Source organism: Periplaneta americana, chromosome 11 (assembly GCF_040183065.1).
Source record: "Periplaneta americana isolate PAMFEO1 chromosome 11, P.americana_PAMFEO1_priV1, whole genome shotgun sequence".
NCBI classification, from domain to species: Eukaryota; Metazoa; Arthropoda; class Insecta; order Blattodea; family Blattidae; genus Periplaneta; species Periplaneta americana.
This window is the reverse complement of record NC_091127.1, coordinates 144286085-144306260: the sequence shown is the minus strand read 5'-3', so window position 1 is coordinate 144306260 and position 20176 is coordinate 144286085. Positions and strand designations below refer to the sequence as shown.

At 35.0% G+C, this 20176-nt stretch overlaps 1 protein-coding gene across 2 annotated transcripts in view; it reads right to left on the bottom strand.

Annotated features, from left to right (window-relative positions):
- Window positions 1-20176, bottom strand: part of LOC138709386 (neurobeachin-like protein 1) — a 686489-nt gene continuing 666313 nt past the window's right edge. For both annotated transcript variants that reach the window (XM_069840124.1, XM_069840125.1), the window contains one exon: window positions 1-131. In XM_069840124.1, the coding sequence (XP_069696225.1) occupies window positions 128-131 (4 nt within the window). In that variant the 3' untranslated portion in view covers window positions 1-127. The remainder of the gene's footprint in view (window positions 132-20176) is intronic.

Below are 20176 nucleotides of genomic sequence, written 5' to 3'. Positions count from 1 at the left end.
GCGTAAGTGAATGAGGGTGCTGCTTTCAATACTGGAGCCGTAGCGGCGTAACTGTAGATAGGGGCAGCACCATAACCGCCTCCAAGATACCCTGCTCTTGCTACAGCAGCAACTACTGCCAATACAATCAACTGAAATGCACAATGGAACATAGTAGAGCTCTAACCATTCTAAAAATCTAGAACTTTTAGATCAAAAAGGGGAGTAGACTATCAGCAATAATTTTGAGAAAACAAAATACCTTAGAAATAGTACAATAGATTTTGTTTTTATTGTACATTCGGGTTCTGTATGTCATTACATACATATTCAGAAAACAATTGTGAATTTGAGAAAGTTTAAAAAATGTAAACAAGTCTCCTTTTTTGCATTGAATAGGAATGTCCTATTTGTAATAAGTACATAATATTAAAATTATCTATAGATTATATTTAATCTCTTAATGCATGACACAGTGAAGCGAACATTACTGAAACAAAACTACAATCATTATAAAATTTTCAAATGGACATTACAACCAAATTCGAAATCATTCACTTTCTGAATCTTGCTGTGTTTTTGTTGTTTTCCTTTATCAGAAAATCCTTCAGCAATTATTTTGAAATAATCCCGGTGTTCTAAGGGAATTATTTCAAGCATTTTAGCAACAACATTGGCCTTGGTAGTCTTTATTTCTACTAAATGAAAGTAGGCTGGGGGCACATTTGACATAGTAGGATCCCTACAAGGTTTTACAGGTGAGAAATCGTAAGTAGAGCACTCCAATGAGGAGATACTGTTACACATTGTGATGCTGCTGAGAAATCAAATATTTTATATGATGTCAATGCCCATCCATTCCCTTTCACTGCAACTGATTTTTTGAAAAAGAAAAATAAAAAAGCATACTTTGAAGACACTTTTGGAACACTAACTTTTTAAGACTAGTAGTAATTGCTATTGACTGCCATTTTGTCTGAAATGAAAACAAATGAAAGAACTCGCGTGGCAACGTTTCTGCTAAGTTTCGTGTAAGAAGAGCGTCGACAAGTCCCCTTTTCAAACGTAACGCCGAAATTTTTCTATGTTTAAAAGATAAAACAAGTATCGTTTTACATTAAATAATGCAGAGTGCACTTGTATACACAGCACAACTCTTAACTCAGATACCGTAAAATTGTGGACAAGTCCCATTCTTGAACTCAACGCTTCATTACTCGTCATCTTTGGTGTTTTCCTCACTTATGTTCAATCGTTACAGGCAAATTAGTTCATAATTCAATCGGCTGTTTCCCACAATAGTATAGTATCATTACATAATCCTAAAATATTAAACTATTTGTTATCATTATTCACTATTAGCTCCTCTGAAGTTACAATCTATAATGCACAGTTTCTGCTCAATTAATCTACAGGCCTACTTTTGTCAGTGATATTTCTGCTAAGTGTCAGAACATAAATAGTTGTCAGTGGCTACCAAGACAGGGCATTTGAGTAAGTGCTAATGGGATCATGAAAAATATTTGAGGAGAGAAAATTACGAGTAAAAAAGAAAAGAGAACACCCTAAAACCACACTTCCTCACCACAAAGTCTAACACTAAGTATCCAGTATTTCAATTATGCGAAACAATTGACAAGCTAATCGTTTACCTATCTCATAAAATTCATAACTATACTTCGTTCCATAATATCTGACAGGAGAAGTAAACATTGCTGGCAGAGGAGAGAGTATAGTTGCTATTCAACCAATGGCAGGGGTCTCATTCCAGTCTTGTCTTGAAGTTCGGCGAGAGTAGAACGCTTCAGATTGCTCACCTCTGCCGGCAATGTTTACGTCTCCTGTCAGAAATTATGGAACGAAGTATAGACAGATTATGCAACTATATAGCGATATTTATTGTTATAACAATCCAGACACGATTTCCTTTCGCTGTAGTTACAATATGTTGAAAGAGTAGTCATTAATAAATGTAGCAAACGCACTGAAAAGAGATCTCACTTGTACTGGCATCCGTATAAACAGCCATAGTGGACTCGGAGCTGCAAACTGGTTTGCACTCGTGACCTGTACAGAACACTTCGGTGCATTTAAACGTCTCTACATGAGAATGTAACTCATAACAACAGCAGGTTCCACGTTTTCTAAGCTAAGCTACACTATTAAGTGACAGCCGAACTGGCGTCCAGCCAGACAACTTCGGTTGAATTGCGAAAGTTTAAGTACCCTTTTAATACACGTAAATAGTTGTACATACTTCCTGAAGTTCAAAATGTGTAGGTCTATAAAAGAATCCAGTTGTGGTAGTAGTAGTAGTGCCATAAATATTTTCGTGGTTAGTAGTGCCACAAATAGTTTCGTGGTTTCCAATTTGTTCGTACTAACTGTTATTATCAGACATTAAAGTAAAGCACTTTAAGGAAACGTATGTGAATATAATGAAAATCATCGAAACTTAGCTAATATTTAAACGGCAATGTACACAAATTTTCAGCCAAAATTTGATAATTGTTACAGTGTTATAATTAGACAGTGGATTCGAGATAACTTATCGTTGAATGTAGGTGCACATTTACTATATGTTACATTCTTTTCATTCAGACCATTGGCTCAACAGGTTTTAAACGTAAACAGACGACGTCAACATGCTACTGTATCTCCGTACAGTCAGAAAGAAAAGAAAAATGAAGTACTGTTGCACATACCTCATCATCATTGATGGAATTACTAGCGTTGCAGTAAACGACGATATATTTCGTAAGTTGTCGTTGCTGAATCGTCTTCGCCCATCGCTTAAACAGTTTTTGTCTAGAGAGAATTTCTGAAGAAAACTTCTAAAATGGTGATCAATCAATTTCTTTAGAGGAATATTTGCACCGAGCATCATGTTGCACATGTCTCGTTTAGACCCGCACTACTAAATGATGATGATGATAACGATGTAAATGGTTCCTCAGATTTCATTTCAACGCATTTCCTGTGCGATGTACTGTTGCAATGTTTCTCTATAGCCTGAGTTGTTCTGGTTATTACTTCAATTTTGCATAAATTACAGACGATATTGTCTTCGTTAATAATAGCCAAATTGGCTAGTCTCTTATATGAGACGACTCATCCTGCCTAAGGTATTCCGTGGTTTTCCTCAGGCGTAAGACAAATGTCGGGATGAGCCCTATAAGAAATGGGCCACGGACCTATATGCCCTTCCCCATATATATTCCACCCTTATTATAAACGATGTAGGCCTATGCCCTAGTTCAGATAATATAAATAGTCTATTAAATATACGAGGTCACTCAATAAGTCGCAAATTGAAAGGACAGGGACCTCTCAAATTGCAGATTAGATTACACGGCGCTTCTTCCGACGGCCTTCACATGCTTTGTCATCGAACAACAGATGACGGCGTCTTGCCATTCTAACGGCAAACACCAGCCAACTCCTCCTCGCCCCGTTCCGTGATCACTTGATCAATCTCAGCCCCCCCCTCGCGTATGTGGTACCTAAGAGGTTACGTCCAATTTCGGCTTCCCCTTCAAAATTTTCTAGAGCTTCTTCAGAGGAGCAGCGTAACCCGGAGTGAGACTAGTGGCCAACAGGCTTGGAGCTCACATATTTAGTTTTGTACAGCCCCCAACCCCTTGCAAGGACGCGTTTGAGTACCTTTTTAAATTTTCCTCCCAATTCTCCTTCGATTTTTCGATTTCTTCGTTAATACATAAAATGTCAATCCCATACTTCTTAATTATTGCACTTCGTATCTCTGAGCGAATTGAACGTTTTGCATTCGCAATTATGAATGGATCGGCACAACACAATTCAACGCGTACTAAATACTTGAGCAGGATAACACAACTGCACACATTGCGTTGCAATATTACTATGAACGGACCGGGGTTCCTTCGTTATGTACGCTGCTGTACTCGCCAGGTACACAAAAGACGGACGACGCGGCATGTGCCATATATTCCGATACGAAACAACTTCACTTTTCCTTAAGTCATCCCGCATACACTGTCTGGTTATAAATATCATTCAGGAATATTTTAATAGGTGAGACATAGTTTTAGGTCCGCAGTTTTTTAATCACTATTACATAATACTTGAAAATATATTTTTAAATTTGCGTAGGCTATATGAGTGCGGCTGCACACATCTAAAAAACAAATTATATAAGGAACTTGATATTTTAGCTCGCTCTTGTTAATAAAATAATCTTTATGTCATCCTAACATTATAAACAGGTTGTTACTACATCCAATGTCGTGCGTAATCGGCTTATTTTGGCACGCGTGCCAATAATAACAGACGTGTTCGCTATGACGTAATACCGGAACGCTTGGGTGGGATTGCATGCTACTCGTCTGATTATCTTGCTTACCGCTTCTACGTGCCACGTAACGAGAAATGAAATGCTGGACAGAAGGTAACGTATAATTTATTTCCAATCTTTTAACAATTCTATGTCACTTTTGTAATATCACATAAACAGTTCTGTCGTTTAGAGATACTATATTAACAAAATAAAGGAACATATTTTGTAACATAAAATTTGACACTTAAGGTGTAACTAGAGTTGAATAAAGAGAAAAATAACATAGACTAGAGAATTAATGCGAGAGCTTTAATATGGTGTCGCGGAACTATGAGGATCAGAGTGCGCGCAAGAAACGGCATATGTCGCATCGATTTTCAAGTCATATTTCGTAAACGAGGAAAAAGCAAAACGAACGACAATCATCACGTTTCTTAACGAACGAACGAATTCCGATATTAACAAGGCTTATCTTCTAACTTCTGAGAGTGAAATTAGAACTACTCTCTAATTAGACATGGATACTCTCATACAGTGAATACTAAGCAATGCTGTATTAAATGCAACATTTTAGAGGACCTGACATTCTTTAAAATACATTAATCATATAAAAATGGCGCAGTAAGCCGAATTATAAAAGGATAATTGCTCAAGGCCAACATGCTTATAGTTTGTGACTCATATGGCCATATAACTGCCTCAACTCAGGTCAGTAAATTGCATGATTTAATTAAGACAATTCAATTTGATTAATGCACACGAATTCCCAGTACACTGTCACTACAAACCCAGGTGTTCAGGCAATTTATTTTCTCTGTAGGATATACTTTTCCTCAATGATGTTCAAGGCCAGAGTGAAGTATTGTGCTTTAGCCAGCTCCCCTCGCTTGTAACACTGGACAGGAAAGAGAGATAACCACGGCATAAGTAGGCCTATATACAATACAGAGGCTCGAGTGCATTTCGTGTCAGCTGTAGCCGAGCGCATAACGCTAGTGATCCATGCGGTCACTAAGTTACACTAGCATTCTTTCCATTGGAAGATGCACATAATAATATATTACAATAATTTATTTTTAACTACTTCTTAATATAGTTCAAGTACAACAGTGAAGATGAGATAACGAGACCATTATGGAGAAATGGTGGAGTTATGACTGGGGAAAAAATGGCCTAATACTGTCTTATCTACAGCTATCCCACTTTCGCTTTGACTAGAATTTGTACTTGTGTCTAGACGTCGAAAACCGATACATTAGTAATTCTGCTATCGAGGGCACGGTCGAATTGCTGTAATTCTTTAAATAAGACAAACTCAGGACCACAGTTAAACGTATTGCAATCTCTATATTACACCATATAAATACCTACAGTTGATTATTTTTTATGGAAAGACATCTTTTTCTAAACGCCGTTTCGTAAAAAAGTAAAAGAAAAAATTTGAAATATAGCTACTTCGTTTTTTTTTAGTAGGTTATTTTACGATAATTTATCAACATCTCAGGTTATTTAGCGTCTGAATGAGATGAAGGTGATAATGCCGGTGAAATGAGCCCGGGATCCAGCACCTAAAGTTACCCAGCATTTGCTCATATGCTACTTTGTTGTTGCTGTTGTTTAGTCAACTGTCCGAAGACAGGTTTGAACCTCACCAGTGACACGAATTAGATACCACTTATGGAGAAACTAAGCCAGCTATATAATGGGGTAGAGTCCCCAGTTCCTTTCCCCCTATAGTTATTTTATTAACAGTACAAACATTGGGCCCTAAGAAATGTTTGTAGCACAATTACAATATTAATTTATCAAAAAAAATATAATTATAAAGTAACTAATATTGTTTTTGTTGCCATTTTCGTCGTCTTGTTTGTAATCCAGTCTAGGCTTTTTAACAATTTGTTTTTTCCATAATGGATCTCGTTGCAGGGGAGTTGGCCCTACGAACAACCCCCAACCTGGAGGACCGCGAATTTATTTTCAGGGTTATCTTCCCCTAGATCAGTTGCTTTAAAATTTACCTGGAAGAAGCTCTGAAAGGATGGAAGAAGAAATGTAGGCATATGGGTGTTTTGGTTGGTGACAAAAATATATATATACTCTACAATTTGCTGATGATCAAATTATAATAGCAGAAGACTATGATGATATTGAATAAATGAGCAGAAAACTCATTGAAGAATATGAAAAATCTGGATTAAAATTTAATTTTGAAAAATCTCATTATATGGTTATTGGTGGAAAGAAAATCTGATACTTGAAAATAAAGGTGTTATTAAATATTATTAGTGACAATTAAAATTTATTTCATGTGCCGTCATGACGGCACATGAAATAAATTTTGTCACTAATAGTAAATTAGCTTATCGGTCCCATCATGCCTTTTAAATTTGTTATTAAATAGCCTATAGTAATAAATACAAATAATTAGGTGTTACTATCACAGATGATGGAAAGAACCATGTAGAAATGAAAGAACGTTTGAAGAAAGGAAAATATGCAATATCCACTCTTAATCAAGTATTATGGGATAATAAAATCAGAATTCAACTAAACATAAAATTTATAAATCAATTGTGAGAAGTACAACTTTATATGGGGCAGAAACTCGGGAATTGCAAAACGTGTTCAAAAATAAATTTTTGGCCTTAGAAATGGATTATTGGAGACGATCAGCAGGCATTTCAAGAAGAGAAAGAATTAGAAACGATATAATCAGAGAGAAAATGCATGTTAAGAATGATATTGTAGAGGATATTTTCACAAAACAACTAATATGGTAGGATGGGCATATGATGTGAATGAATACGGAAAGATTACCAAGGTTGGCATATGATTGGACCCCATCAAGAAGAAGAAAAAGAGGAAGACCTATGGCAACATCGAAAAAGGGCATTCTGGAAGCTATGGAAAGAAGACAATTAGGAGAAGACCTATGGAGAGATAGAGGGGAGTGGTATCTTGCAGTGCGATACATTTATCAGTGACTGTAAATTAATATTTGGCTGTCAGAAAATGTCGAAAGACATTGTAAACTGACTAATATATAATACTAATATTGTTTTATCTAGTCCGCTATAAAATTGTTTGACGCGCTTCATTCGTATATCTAAACACGGAAACAGCACATAGACTTCCTATTTCATCACACGGTTAAATATCTTACATTAAAACAACATACCGACATATTATTAAATACTAAACTAAAATATCCCACACACTACTTAGCTCACACTCGCATTCTATCTTAAAATAAATTGAAATACATTTAAAAAACTGAACGATTTAAAAAAAAAAATTCTACTATTGTTTTTGAAATGCAGTATAGCGTCAAAGAAATTTAACACAAATGCAAAGGAACGTAAAAGTTCCGTCTCTGTCCGCTCTCTCAAACCCATTGTAACATGTAGCGTAATCGACTAAATTTTCTCTGGAGCTAACAAATAAAAAATTAATATATCCATTACCAGCCAACGTCGTCTTCAGCAGTCTTGAGTTACCATATTTCCTTTTGAATACAAGGTTCGCAAGGTCAATTCGGCCAAGGACGATTGATTTTGAATGGCGATAAAGATTTTAACATGGCTGTCTCCGGGAGGGAAGTAAAGCGGTGGGCCACATTTTACAGATTAACGGCACGAAAAAGAAACCTGTCCCTAATACTAAGTAAAGGGTTTCAGGCAAAATTCGTCGGTAATTCCCTTTCCACTTTCAGTAACCTCCGCAGTTAAAATCGACGTTAAATATACTACAGTAAATCCTGTCTACGACGGAACATGATGGTTCAGTAGAAAATTTTTCATATTCTTAGGTTTCCTTCTTACAAAGAGATGCTTAAATTTATTTTCAATTTAAGGAACATGCAAAGATAACTTCAACCATTTATAAATATAAATTTTTACGTCTAATACCTGTTCAGATGACATAACAGAACTCATTTTGTCCTGATGTTTAACTTAACTTATTGTCACGACTTTGTTATTGGATTAACTCGTTCTACTTTCTTGGTAAATTTGATTAAAAAAAAAACTGACTGTACACTTAAATCAGTACCTTCCTACACTTCAGTACACCATTTAAATAAAATGTATACTTTAAAAACAATATATTTTGCATACTTCCACTCAGTAATGAGTTTTGGAATAATATTCTGGTGAAATTCCACAGATACTAACAGTATATTCCTATTACAAAAAAGAGTAATTAGAATAATAGTAGGTGCCAAAATCTAGAGAATCGTGTAGGACTATTTTAAAAAAACTACAAATAATGCCCATGGCTTGTCAGTATATTTTTTCATTAATAAAATCTTCCTCGTATGTAATCGTGAAAACTTTGTAACTAATTCAACAGTTCATAGCATAAATACACGTCAAAAAATGACTTTCATACTCCATCAGCAAGTCTATCGTGCTATCAAAAAGGAGTGCGTTATATGGCAGTAAAAATTTTTAATAGCCTCCCTATGGATATAAAAAATGAAACTCAAAACATAAGATTATTTAGGGCAAAATTAAAGAAGTATCTAATTTCTCACGCCTTCTATTCTGTAGGTGAATTCATGAAATTCAATAACGCTTCATGAAATTGACACTAAAACTTTGTGTTGTACTAGTAGACTATATTGTAAACCTCGTCTGTATATATCTCATCTACACTGAGACTATAAATTAAGATTTTATAATAGTAGGCCTATTAAGTTTTTTGACTTGTTCCATATTCTAGCTGTGAAGCAATGTATGAATACCATGGAATCTTAATAGATATAATACAATACAACACAAAAACTACACTGATGTACTGACTACATGGGGCAAATATTATTTTCGCAATGCCTTCTAAGTAGTTGTGGCATTCATTTAAAAATATATTTCCGTCTTATTCAGGCAACTAACCAATGGTTCTTTAACACAATTCCGTTTCCGCGTTACGGAGGTTTCCGGCTTATAGAAGTTGTTTTCGTATATAAAATCGTTTCGTTCTGAGATTTTCTTTCCTTATTGACAGGTTTCCTTCTTATAAAGGATCCGTCATAGACAGTTTTCACTGTACTACTAATACTAACACTTTTACTAGCACTATCGATGCTACTGCTACCACTGTCCATCTCAAGCTGTTCTCTCCAGACAAATCGTGATCAGAGCTAATCTTTCCAAAACCTCATTTCCCAAATCATGATCCCATTCACCATTGCCTCTCCGATTCTGGACGTATGTAGTTGACAAGTCATGCAGTGAAACAAAATATCAATACGTGTTAATATTAGCTAAAGGCTGTAACGAATTTAATTATGAGTTCAGAGTTCGTTACTGGGTGTCTCAGAGCTCCCATTTCGGCCAATATATGCCCTTCCTTGCCAGTCGCCAATACACTCACAATAAGCCTGATTCGACTAAACACGTGGTAATGTACTAGTTTCGTGGCCGAAAACTTGGGATTCGATTGCCAAGACCTGAAATACAACAGGAGGATTTGAATTTGTTCTCTCTCTTTCAAAGTAAATATCGCGAAAGTAACTTCAGACGATGGCAGTGTCCTTCAAAGTCATATACAACTGACCAAATCATTTTATTATTTCAGATTCAAAGTTCAGACAATCAACAGCTAACTCATCTGTTAAGGCACCAGAATTTGAACACTATAGACGGTAGACGCTATCCTCGTTAAACAAACCAGATATTAGCACAGTCTAGTATATACAGTCACGAAGCTAGAGTTTTGAGGGTACTGGGAACAATGGACTGTCCAGGTACTATTTCGCATTGTCTGTAATGAGGCGATAGTAACTACCCTAGAGTTAGCAACTATCTATGGATGCATAGTCACTACGTATTGAGCTTCGTGACTGTAATGTTAAATAGTGTTATGTTTTATTTAACGACGCTCGCAACTGCAGAGGTTATATCAGCGTCGCCGGATATGCCGGAATTTTGTCCCGCAGGAGTTCTTTTACATGCCAGTAAATCTACTGACATGAGCCAGTCGCATTTAAGCACACTTAAATGCCATCGACCTGGCCGGGGATCGAACCCGCAACCTTAGACATAGAAGGCCAGCGCATACCAACTCGCCAGCCAGGTCGAGACTGTATATACTAGACTGTGATATCAGGTAAACTTTGGTTTCATGCCTTTCAATTACACTATTCCTTCCTTATCGCCACTAATTTTTAATAGTATATACGGATACGATTTGGCCGATTTCAAAAAGTTCATTGCTTAATGAACAAATGTATCACTTAGCTCTTGGCTTGCATTACATATCATCAGGGAACGGATTTATATGGACTAAAAATATATGAAATATGTAAATATATATGTAGTTATTTTTACCAAAATATGGAATTAAATATGGATTTTTACCAAAATATGGAATTAAATATGGACTTAAAATTATAAAAAAATGACTATGTACGTTAAATATTGGTACATTTTAATCAAACTAAACAAAAAATATAATGGACGTACCTTATCTTCCAATGTAGTTTCAACAAAACACAATTTTTATTGTCTGTTACCATAACAATAGGTTACAAACATTTCTTTCAAGTGCTGAAAAGTGAATCTTCTTCTATTGTCTCTGAGGATAGATTTATACTGACTAAAAGAGCGTTCGACGTCACAAGAAGTAACTGGTACATAATTCAATTTCACTATGTCTGCTGGGGATAAGTCCAAGTTAATCTTCACTGTTGATTCACCACTCATCACAGCAACAACCTTTTGTAGTTCTTCATATCCAGGGTTTTTTGAAAGTACAGTGTCCACCTTAGCTCTTACTGCATCTGCAACTTTACCTCTACCACGATTCAGTTGTTCCACAGTACTATTTATAATTTCAAAACTTTCAGATAGTGAAAGGTGCCTATTTTGGAGACTTTTGAGCGTTTTTATGATGCATGAAAATGTATGCTGAATGTGAGCTAAGTCATTCTTCACACTTATGTCACAGGTAACTGTTTTCGCAGTATCAATTGAGACTGCATCTTCAGAGTCCAATGCAAGGAGAACATTGTTAATAGAGTCTATATGTTCGGCATAATATTCAACTGCTTCTAGCCATGTACCCCATCTAGTTAAAATTGGCTTTGGTGGCAATGGAATTTCAGGGTACATTTCTTTCAACACGTTAACTCTACTGGGAGCTTTGAGAAATACTTTTTTCACTGATGAAATCAACAAATCTACTTTAGGGAAATTGTCTCTGACCACTTCTGCCACACGATGAAATGCATGCGCCACACAAGTAAAATGAGTCAATTTAGGATATACAACAGATAATGCTTGTCCAGCTTTGACCATATAAGGGGCAGCATCGCTAATAAAGAATAACACATTATCGTACATAATACCCTTTGGCCACAGGATACCCATAGCTTCGTTGAACAGTTTAACTATAGTTTTGTTATTGCACTTTTCTAGAACATCACAATGTAAAAGAATTCGTTCAGAATATTGTTCACTTAACAAACCGATAACTACATTACCAACAAGTCTACCTTCTTTGTCGGGAGTCTCATCAATGGAAACCCAAATTGAACTATCTTTAATTTCATCTCTTATCTTCTGTATTGTCTCATCGTAGATGGATGGAGCATACGTCTTCCTAAGTGTTGACTCATCCGGGATTGTATGTTGAGTATATTTTTCAAGGAATTCCCTGAAGACCTTATTCTTTAGTTTGTAGAGAGGAATATCAGCAGAGATGAGAGAACGGCACAGGTCGATGTTAAACTCAGATCTTACATTCGATGTTGTTGGTTGTGTTAAAAACAATTGTCTCTGCTTGGAATTTAGTTGTTTGTTGGCCTGATGTTTACTAGTTGTAATGTGTTGTTGCACCAGGAACTTTTGTGTAGATGATACTGCACACTGACACAAATTACAAAATAATATTTTATTGTCAGTTGATAAACCATCTTCTTTAAATTCTGAAATGTAACTTGTTAGTTTTGATTTTAAATTGACTGAATGACGTACTTTTGGCATATTTACCGTCTTTATAGTATGATTTACAAAACTGAACCTATGTGTACTCTGACTGGCATTTAACTGTTGAGCTGCACAACTGAAGTCTGTTAAAAATTTTAAATTAAATTAATACAGTTTTGTAACTTACTTTCCCATTGTTGATAGGACTGCTAATTTTCAAATAACTCTGATGTTAAAGGGATTACTGAACATGTGTTTAAATCTCTATTGTTGAAATGTATTTTTAAAAGTTAATGGAATTTTGTTTTGTTTTATTGTTAAACCTAATATAATATGGACTGTTTTATATGAAATATGGAAAATATATGGAAATTAACGAAAATATGTACTAAACTCTAAAATATGGAAAAATATGGAAAATAAAAGTAGGATTTTTCAACCCTACACATTGTGAAACATAAAGATAATGCAAAATATAAATTATATTAGCTTTATAAGTAAATATGTATTTACATATAAATCCTTTCCCTGCATATCATCATTTCTACATAAATTTTCTCCTCTTCTGACTCTGATCCACATATAAAAAACGTCGCCTGAAATAAATCGCCGAAGACACGGAAGATTTAGAGCACAATGCGACAAAAATTATTAAAAGGCATAATATAACAATAATAAGTTATTTCAAGACGTACCTAATCGTTGCAACTAAAGTAGGAAGATATAAATACCTAGTTGAAAAAAAAAGTTGGCGTCGTGAAGTACAACACTATTACACAACGCACGCAATATTACGCACCTTGCAAGCCATAGCGTTGTTCTCCTGCACTGCCGAGACTGATGAACTGTGCGGCAGATCTCTCTGTTTATAAAGCCTCTGCCATCTCGAGCAACTTGCTGTGCATTCTTCGCGAGAAAAAATAGGTGGTAATAGCCGTCAATGCAGAAACTGGTCTATTAGACGAGCCGTATGTGGGTTACATGTGAACGGACGGCTCATGGACAAGTCGTGCGGACTTGGAGCCCTCGCCGTCGACCGCACTTTGCGAAAGTCACGGAGCGCCCAAAATGCTGCCCTCTGGGTCACCGTTCGGTCTGCTCCCATTTTCCAGAAACAGAATAAACTCAGAGTGTAGGCAGACCCTCCGCCTCGTAACTTCAACTGGGAGTCGCACTCGATATCAGCCAAGCAAATACCATCGGTTGAAAAAGAGACAGTCTTTGTTTACGATGTTGTTATTTTTTTTAGCTCATTTTAAGATTATTTTTTTCAACCCGATGTACGAAATCGGGCAATGAGCAACTTTTCATTACGGAGAAGATGCTTAGAGGGATATACTAGTACTCTTTAAAGGGAGGGGTACGGATTGGCACTGCCCTCACACGTAGACTGCTTGAGTGGGCCCATTGTGCTACCCGGAATGAAATGACGTGTCTGTCCTAAGGCCTTCTCCTCTAATTAATATTCTCCTACGGACCGCCTCCAAACTTCTCTACAGCCTGCAGAATCTCTTTACATTTCCAGTAGACAACACCGCGGTCCCTCAACCCGATCCCACGAGATACAGCTCGATTCAGCGTTAATGGCCCCTCCTTGGTTGTTTGGCTAGTGAGCGAGCTGTGTGTTGCGTCATAAGAAAGAAATTTAATCACAAACGTTCATATAGATCGTAGTAATAATAATCTTTTGATTTGTTATTTATATATTAAGGTTATTGTTTGACTTTCCCTCGTACTTATGTGAAACCCCGTGATTTTTATACAGCTGCTATGAAATCGGATATTTGGAAGTATTGCAGAAGTATCCGCATACTTCAAGAAAACAGCAACAATATTTCAATTCGTTATTTAAGATGCTGTATTAACTACGACGTTATCTACCTTCCATGGAATTGTTGATGGTGACAAAGTATGTAGCCTACTTGTAGATGACTCTGGAGATTATCTGGCTTCCGCTTTACAGGCAGGGAACATTTCGTAAGATACCCAACCAGGTAATCAGGCAAAGTGGGATTCAAACTATACCCGAAGGCAAACTCGGAGCACAAGTTCTGATAGTTACCCTTGGTCCTGCTGAAGTTTGAACAGGACTCATACTAGATAATTACAACAATTTAGAACATATCAATGACGTTGAAAGATATCCCACAAAAGATCGTTACTTAAAAATAATTCTCAGTTCTTCTTGGAAAATGAAAATGTACAAGATATTTGGTTCTAATAACAATTCCTACTTTATTATTCTAGGGGAGATTTCGTTACAATGACCAATTAAATTGTTTCACAAGAAGGAGTAATTCAAGATTAAAGTTGGTTCTTTCATTCGATGAACAAATTGTTACATTCTATCATTCATCTGCTCTGTATACCTTATTTTATTTCAAGGAGTGCAGTTCGGTGTTAAAATAAGCCACCGAACTGCACTCCTTGAAATAAAATAAGGTATACTCGAGGACATGTTGAGCTGGCCGCCGACAATGGGCACTTCCCCATAGAGCAGGCATGTCAGAAATCAGACTCTAAATGTGCAGTTATGTGTGCGGATCGCCGGTCTGTGCAGGTTGCATCAATCTTACCCGTTCTTAGCTGGAGGGGTGTACAATAATCTATTCTGCGCTCCTAGGGTTGGATTAAATAGGCATTTGGACATTATAAACACATTAGGAGAAGGAAAAAACACGGTTATTATCAGTGTCTATACTTGACAATTGTAATACAAGAAACTTTAAGCTTACTCAGTTATACTTCACAAAGTAGTGGTTTGTAAAGTATAATTTATTAACATGATTTTTATACAGTATTTGAAGAAAAAAAGTTGCGGTAATTTAGAAACAACAAGTATTTCATTTTACGTAGTACGTATTAATTATTTTAAAGTAATATACCCTACTCTTTCATTGTTCGTCAAGCATTATTATTTACTGTGACCATTGGTACACAAATGTTGAAGAAAATATTATACTCCCAATTAATTACATGCAGTAGGACATTGTGAAGTTTTTACACTGAAATAATTTCCTTGCTGTATGTCAGTATAAATTAACATTAATATTAATAAATGATATAAATTAAGCTTAGAACTTCAATTCACATATAGTTTATTTGAAAACGTTGAGAGAAACCAGATGGCCCGGGTTCGAATCCCAGTCGGGGCAAGTTACCTGGTTGAGGTTTTTTTCCGGAGTTTTCCCTCAACCCAATATGAGCAAATGCTGGGTAACTTTCGGTGCTGGACCCCGGACTCATATCACCGGCATTATCACCTTCATTTCATTCAGACGCTAAATAACCTAGATGTTGATACAGCGTCGTAAAATAACCCAATACAATAAAATAAAATAAATAAATAAAAACGTTGAGAGCAAGTATCGAAAAGTTGGGAGCGTTACTCAAAGAAATTAAAAGTGTAGTTCACAAGCTCTGAAGCGACGATATTCTCTTTATGTCAGATTTAAATATTTATTAATATCAGTATAGGCCTATTGAATTAATATTGTGACGTGAGATGGAAAATTTGCCATTATATATTTTTTCAGAAAAATTTTCCGCCTTGCAAATAGTTGTTTTCTTCTCTCCTTACAACCTCAAGAGCCTCACATATATTCCTCACTATATTCTCAACACTTAACAGTTTATGAAATGAAAGTCGTAAGTCGTCTAACCTTTGATGGCTGTGTTAGTACAGACTCCAAAACAACGCCATTGTCAAGTACGTTTTGCCGTGAGAGTACTGATTAAGAAATAAGCGCTGGCAATATCATATTTTGAGAACTTTACTAATCTGATCTAAATTGTCACCTCACAACACTATTAGGTCCACATGATATGATGAAAGCCTTTCATTTTAAAATAATTATTATTGTTGGCTGAGGAAAACATAACAATTGTGTTATATGATTCGTGATTTCTCTTCTCCGTTATCTGTGAACTCCTCACTTTATTTATCATAACTCATTCACAGACACAGCCAAATCGGCACTCGTACTGAAACTGTGTTACTGAAACGAAAACTGCTGCAGGTATTGTACCCATATAGCCCTGTCGCGTTGTCCTCCAAGGCGATTCACTCTCTCCAAGTAGGGGAATAGAGAGTCCACATCGCACAGAGACAGTTGCACAATGTGCAGGATTTTGACATGCCTGTCCTAGAGCAATGATGATATTAATGTAAACTTGGGAAACGATGTCGGAAAAAATAGAAATAATTCTAAAACTTATGTAAATACAATCCTTGTTCACTACAGGTTAAAAAAAAATTGAAGTTACTCTGGGTCTCCGGCGAAGAAAAGAAAACATTAGCGGTGTACCAAGTTTAATTTAAGATTATTTCAGTATCACCGTAAAGTGGGGTGACTTTGAACGCTGAGGTGACTTTGAACAGTAACTTAGCGCCTTTCTAAATTAAATGCTGTACCCAATTGCGAAAAAACTGTTTAATTTGTCAATAAATTAGTTCAGTTTTTTCGCAATTGGGTACAGCATTTAATTTAGAAAGGCGCTAAATTACTGTTCAAAGTCACCTCGGCGTTCAAAGTCACCCCACTTTACGGCATCTTAACCAGATAATTATCTGAAGTCTTTAAGAAGGCAGAATGTTTTCAAATAAGATGATAGAAAATGATACTCATGTACAATTTCTACCTGAAGTTTAAGGACACCCATTCGAAATAGATTCCTGTCCTTATACGAGGGAGAGTCAAAAATTAACCTTAATAATTGTTTTATTAATTGAATATGTACAATAAGACTACAAACACTTCATCAATTTTCAACATAGTCCCCACTACGTTCAATGCAAGTGTTCCTGATATATATATATATATATATATATATATATATATATATATATACTATGCGTTTGATTTGTTATTTATATATTAAGGTTACTGTTTGACTTTCCCTCGTACATATGTAAAAACCCCCTGATATTATAAAGAAACGAAATACCTGTGAAAAATTAACTTTTCTTTTTACTGCAAACCCAGTCTCTCTATAGGCCCATTCACAATGAAAATTAAACGCAAGCGCAACATAAACGCAAGACTTTGGACCCATGTTATTTAATGAAAGCATTCACAATGAAATACGTAAGCGCAAACGCTGATATAAACGCAAGAAAAGTTTGCAAACTCCAACCTTTTGCGCTTGCGTTTATGTTATTTTGAAACAAAACACGATCGCAGAGCGTTCTTTTTACTAACACCATCTGTTGGCTGTTTCTACAAACTGCATTTTACATCAATTCCTACTTCAGAACGTTCCAAGTAAATAATTTTCATTTGCTACGGAATGATTTGATGAAACATTAATTGTTTTGTATCAAGAACAGCGTTGTCTTTATGACAAGAGACACAAGTATTATAGAGGCAATGTATTAAAAGATAATTATATGGAAGACCGCTCATGAAATAAAATGTGGGGGTAGGTGTATATATCCTATAATGCATGTCCTTCCCTGTAAGACATTATTATTATTATTATTATTATTATTATTATTATTATTATTATTATTATTATTATTATTATTGCAGTATTGTGTTCTCAAAATGGTAAATTCCTTGGAAAAGGCACAGTTATGTTGTACTGTCAGTTAATTATTAAGTTAGATTAGGTCAGCTTTGGTGTGTAATAAATAAATTAATAAATTAATTAATTTATTTATTTAAATTTAAATATACAGGATAAAGAATATAATTACAAAACAAACGAGAGAAATAGAAATAAAATAATACAAGCAATATAAAAAGAAGATACAATAGTATTAACAAAATTTGAGACCGAATGAGCAGCGCTCGTGCTCGGTCGCAGTTCAGATATAATATTATTCATTCATTCATTCATTTATTTTATTCTATAGATCTTACATGAGCAATGAAGCTTTAAGATGTGGAACATGTCAACATTTTACAATATTACAATTACAATTTTTACAAATTTTTATAGTTTTACAATTTAGTAATTTTCTACAATTTTTACAATTTTGTACAATTTTTTTACATTTTTTTACATTTTGGCGAGATGTAGTGAGATGAGATGAGGTCCGAGGATTCGCCAAAATATTACCCGGCATTTGCCTTTTCGGTGGGGGAAACCTCGGAAAAACCCAACCAGGTAATCAAATCAAAGGGGGTAATAAAAAGAATAATAATAATAATAAAAATAAATATGTAAAATAAAATAGGAACTAAAATATAATTACAGCGGCAATGGAATTATATAATATAATATTAACACTAGAGAAGAATAATATCGCACGTGAAAAGTAGGACTAATATGTATTTCAAAATTATAGAATACAAATATAATATAGGTTGATTAATTCATATACATAGGCTATAAATTTATTTAATCAAATTGAAGATATTAACACGTTTCTAATTTTCTTGTTATATGTTAGTGGGTTACATGCTAGAAGTTCTGGGTGTAATTTAGTTAAAGCATTGTACAACCGAGGGCCAAAATTAATGCTATGCTTTAGACCAGCAGATGTGAGACATTTAGGTTCTACTAATGTTGAATTAATATTTCGTCTTGTGTCATAATTGTGTGTCTGTAATACAAACTTATTACGATTTTTATGATAAAATTTTAACAGCGTATACTTATAAATTTGTTCAATATTAAATACATTAAATTCAGAATAAATTAATTTAGTTGGATAATCGAAACGTTTCTTCAAACAAATTTTAATTATTCGTTTTTGTAGTAAATTTAACGGACTAAGATTAATTTTTGTACTTCCACCCCAAACAATTATACCATATTGAATGATAGACTGAATAATGACCAAATAAACATTTCGTAGAACTCTAATAGGTAAGTAGCATCGAAGATTAACGAATTTATAAATTGTTTTACGAAGCCTCTTACAAAGATAAGTAATGTGATGAGGCCATTTTAAATTCTGATCAATAATGATACCCAGATATTTGACATACGTGGCTTCTTTTAATGGTGGGCAGTGATCAATTGATAGTGAAATAGGGCATAATTAAAGGCAAATTAATTTTACTATGTCTTAATTTAAAATGTGTTAACGTTTATATATTTATAGCCGGAACCTCTTTTTGGAATAGAAAGGAAATTAAATTACATTTAACACAACGAAAAATCAACAATGCAGTTAACCTAAAAAAATACAATAATTTAGTATATTTCCCTTACATGATATCAGTATTTACTTAGTAGTCATAACTATAACTACTCAAAGTAAGGAAATTCCACTCGGTTCGAGTTCCACAATAAAGTTATTTGTTGTGTACGGTTGCGAACCTTGGGCCTTGGCTAATAAAAACCGCTTACGACCGAAATGCGCACCGAATACTGTACAGCCAGCGGCAGAAATCTCTCTTCAAACACAACAACCAGTTCATATGTAGCTTTCCGGTCTGGATTGCAAAACAGGAAAGTTGCCACATCAGGATGCCATCTTTAAATCAACTTTTTTATCTGAACTCCATAGTTCTCAGCATCATGCGGCAACTTGTTTTTTTTTATGCAAACTTTTGGGTGTTTCCACTATGACATACGAGTAGAATTTTTCTCCGTTCCATTACTCTTTCATCATACGTGTAGAAGCTAGACACGAAAATAAACTGACAGTATTGTGAAACTTCTTGAGTAAAAAATTAAGTAGAATATGGAATATTCAGAGGAGAACCGCCACTAATAAGTACATTTTGATAAACTATGAAGTTATTTTCAATCCTTAAAATTGAAAACAAAAATTACAATCCTGTCCAAATTCAACGTCACAAATTTATAGCGCAATAATTAACAATAGATCCCTATTAGAAACAACAACAACGAAATTTCTTGGCTTAAAAATCGATAATGTGTTAAATTTGAAAAATCATATTAAAGAAATTACCCCCAAACTAAATTCAGCTTGTTTTGCTATTAGATCTATGCAAAAGATAGTCAATATCAATATCTTAAAAACAATATACTTTGC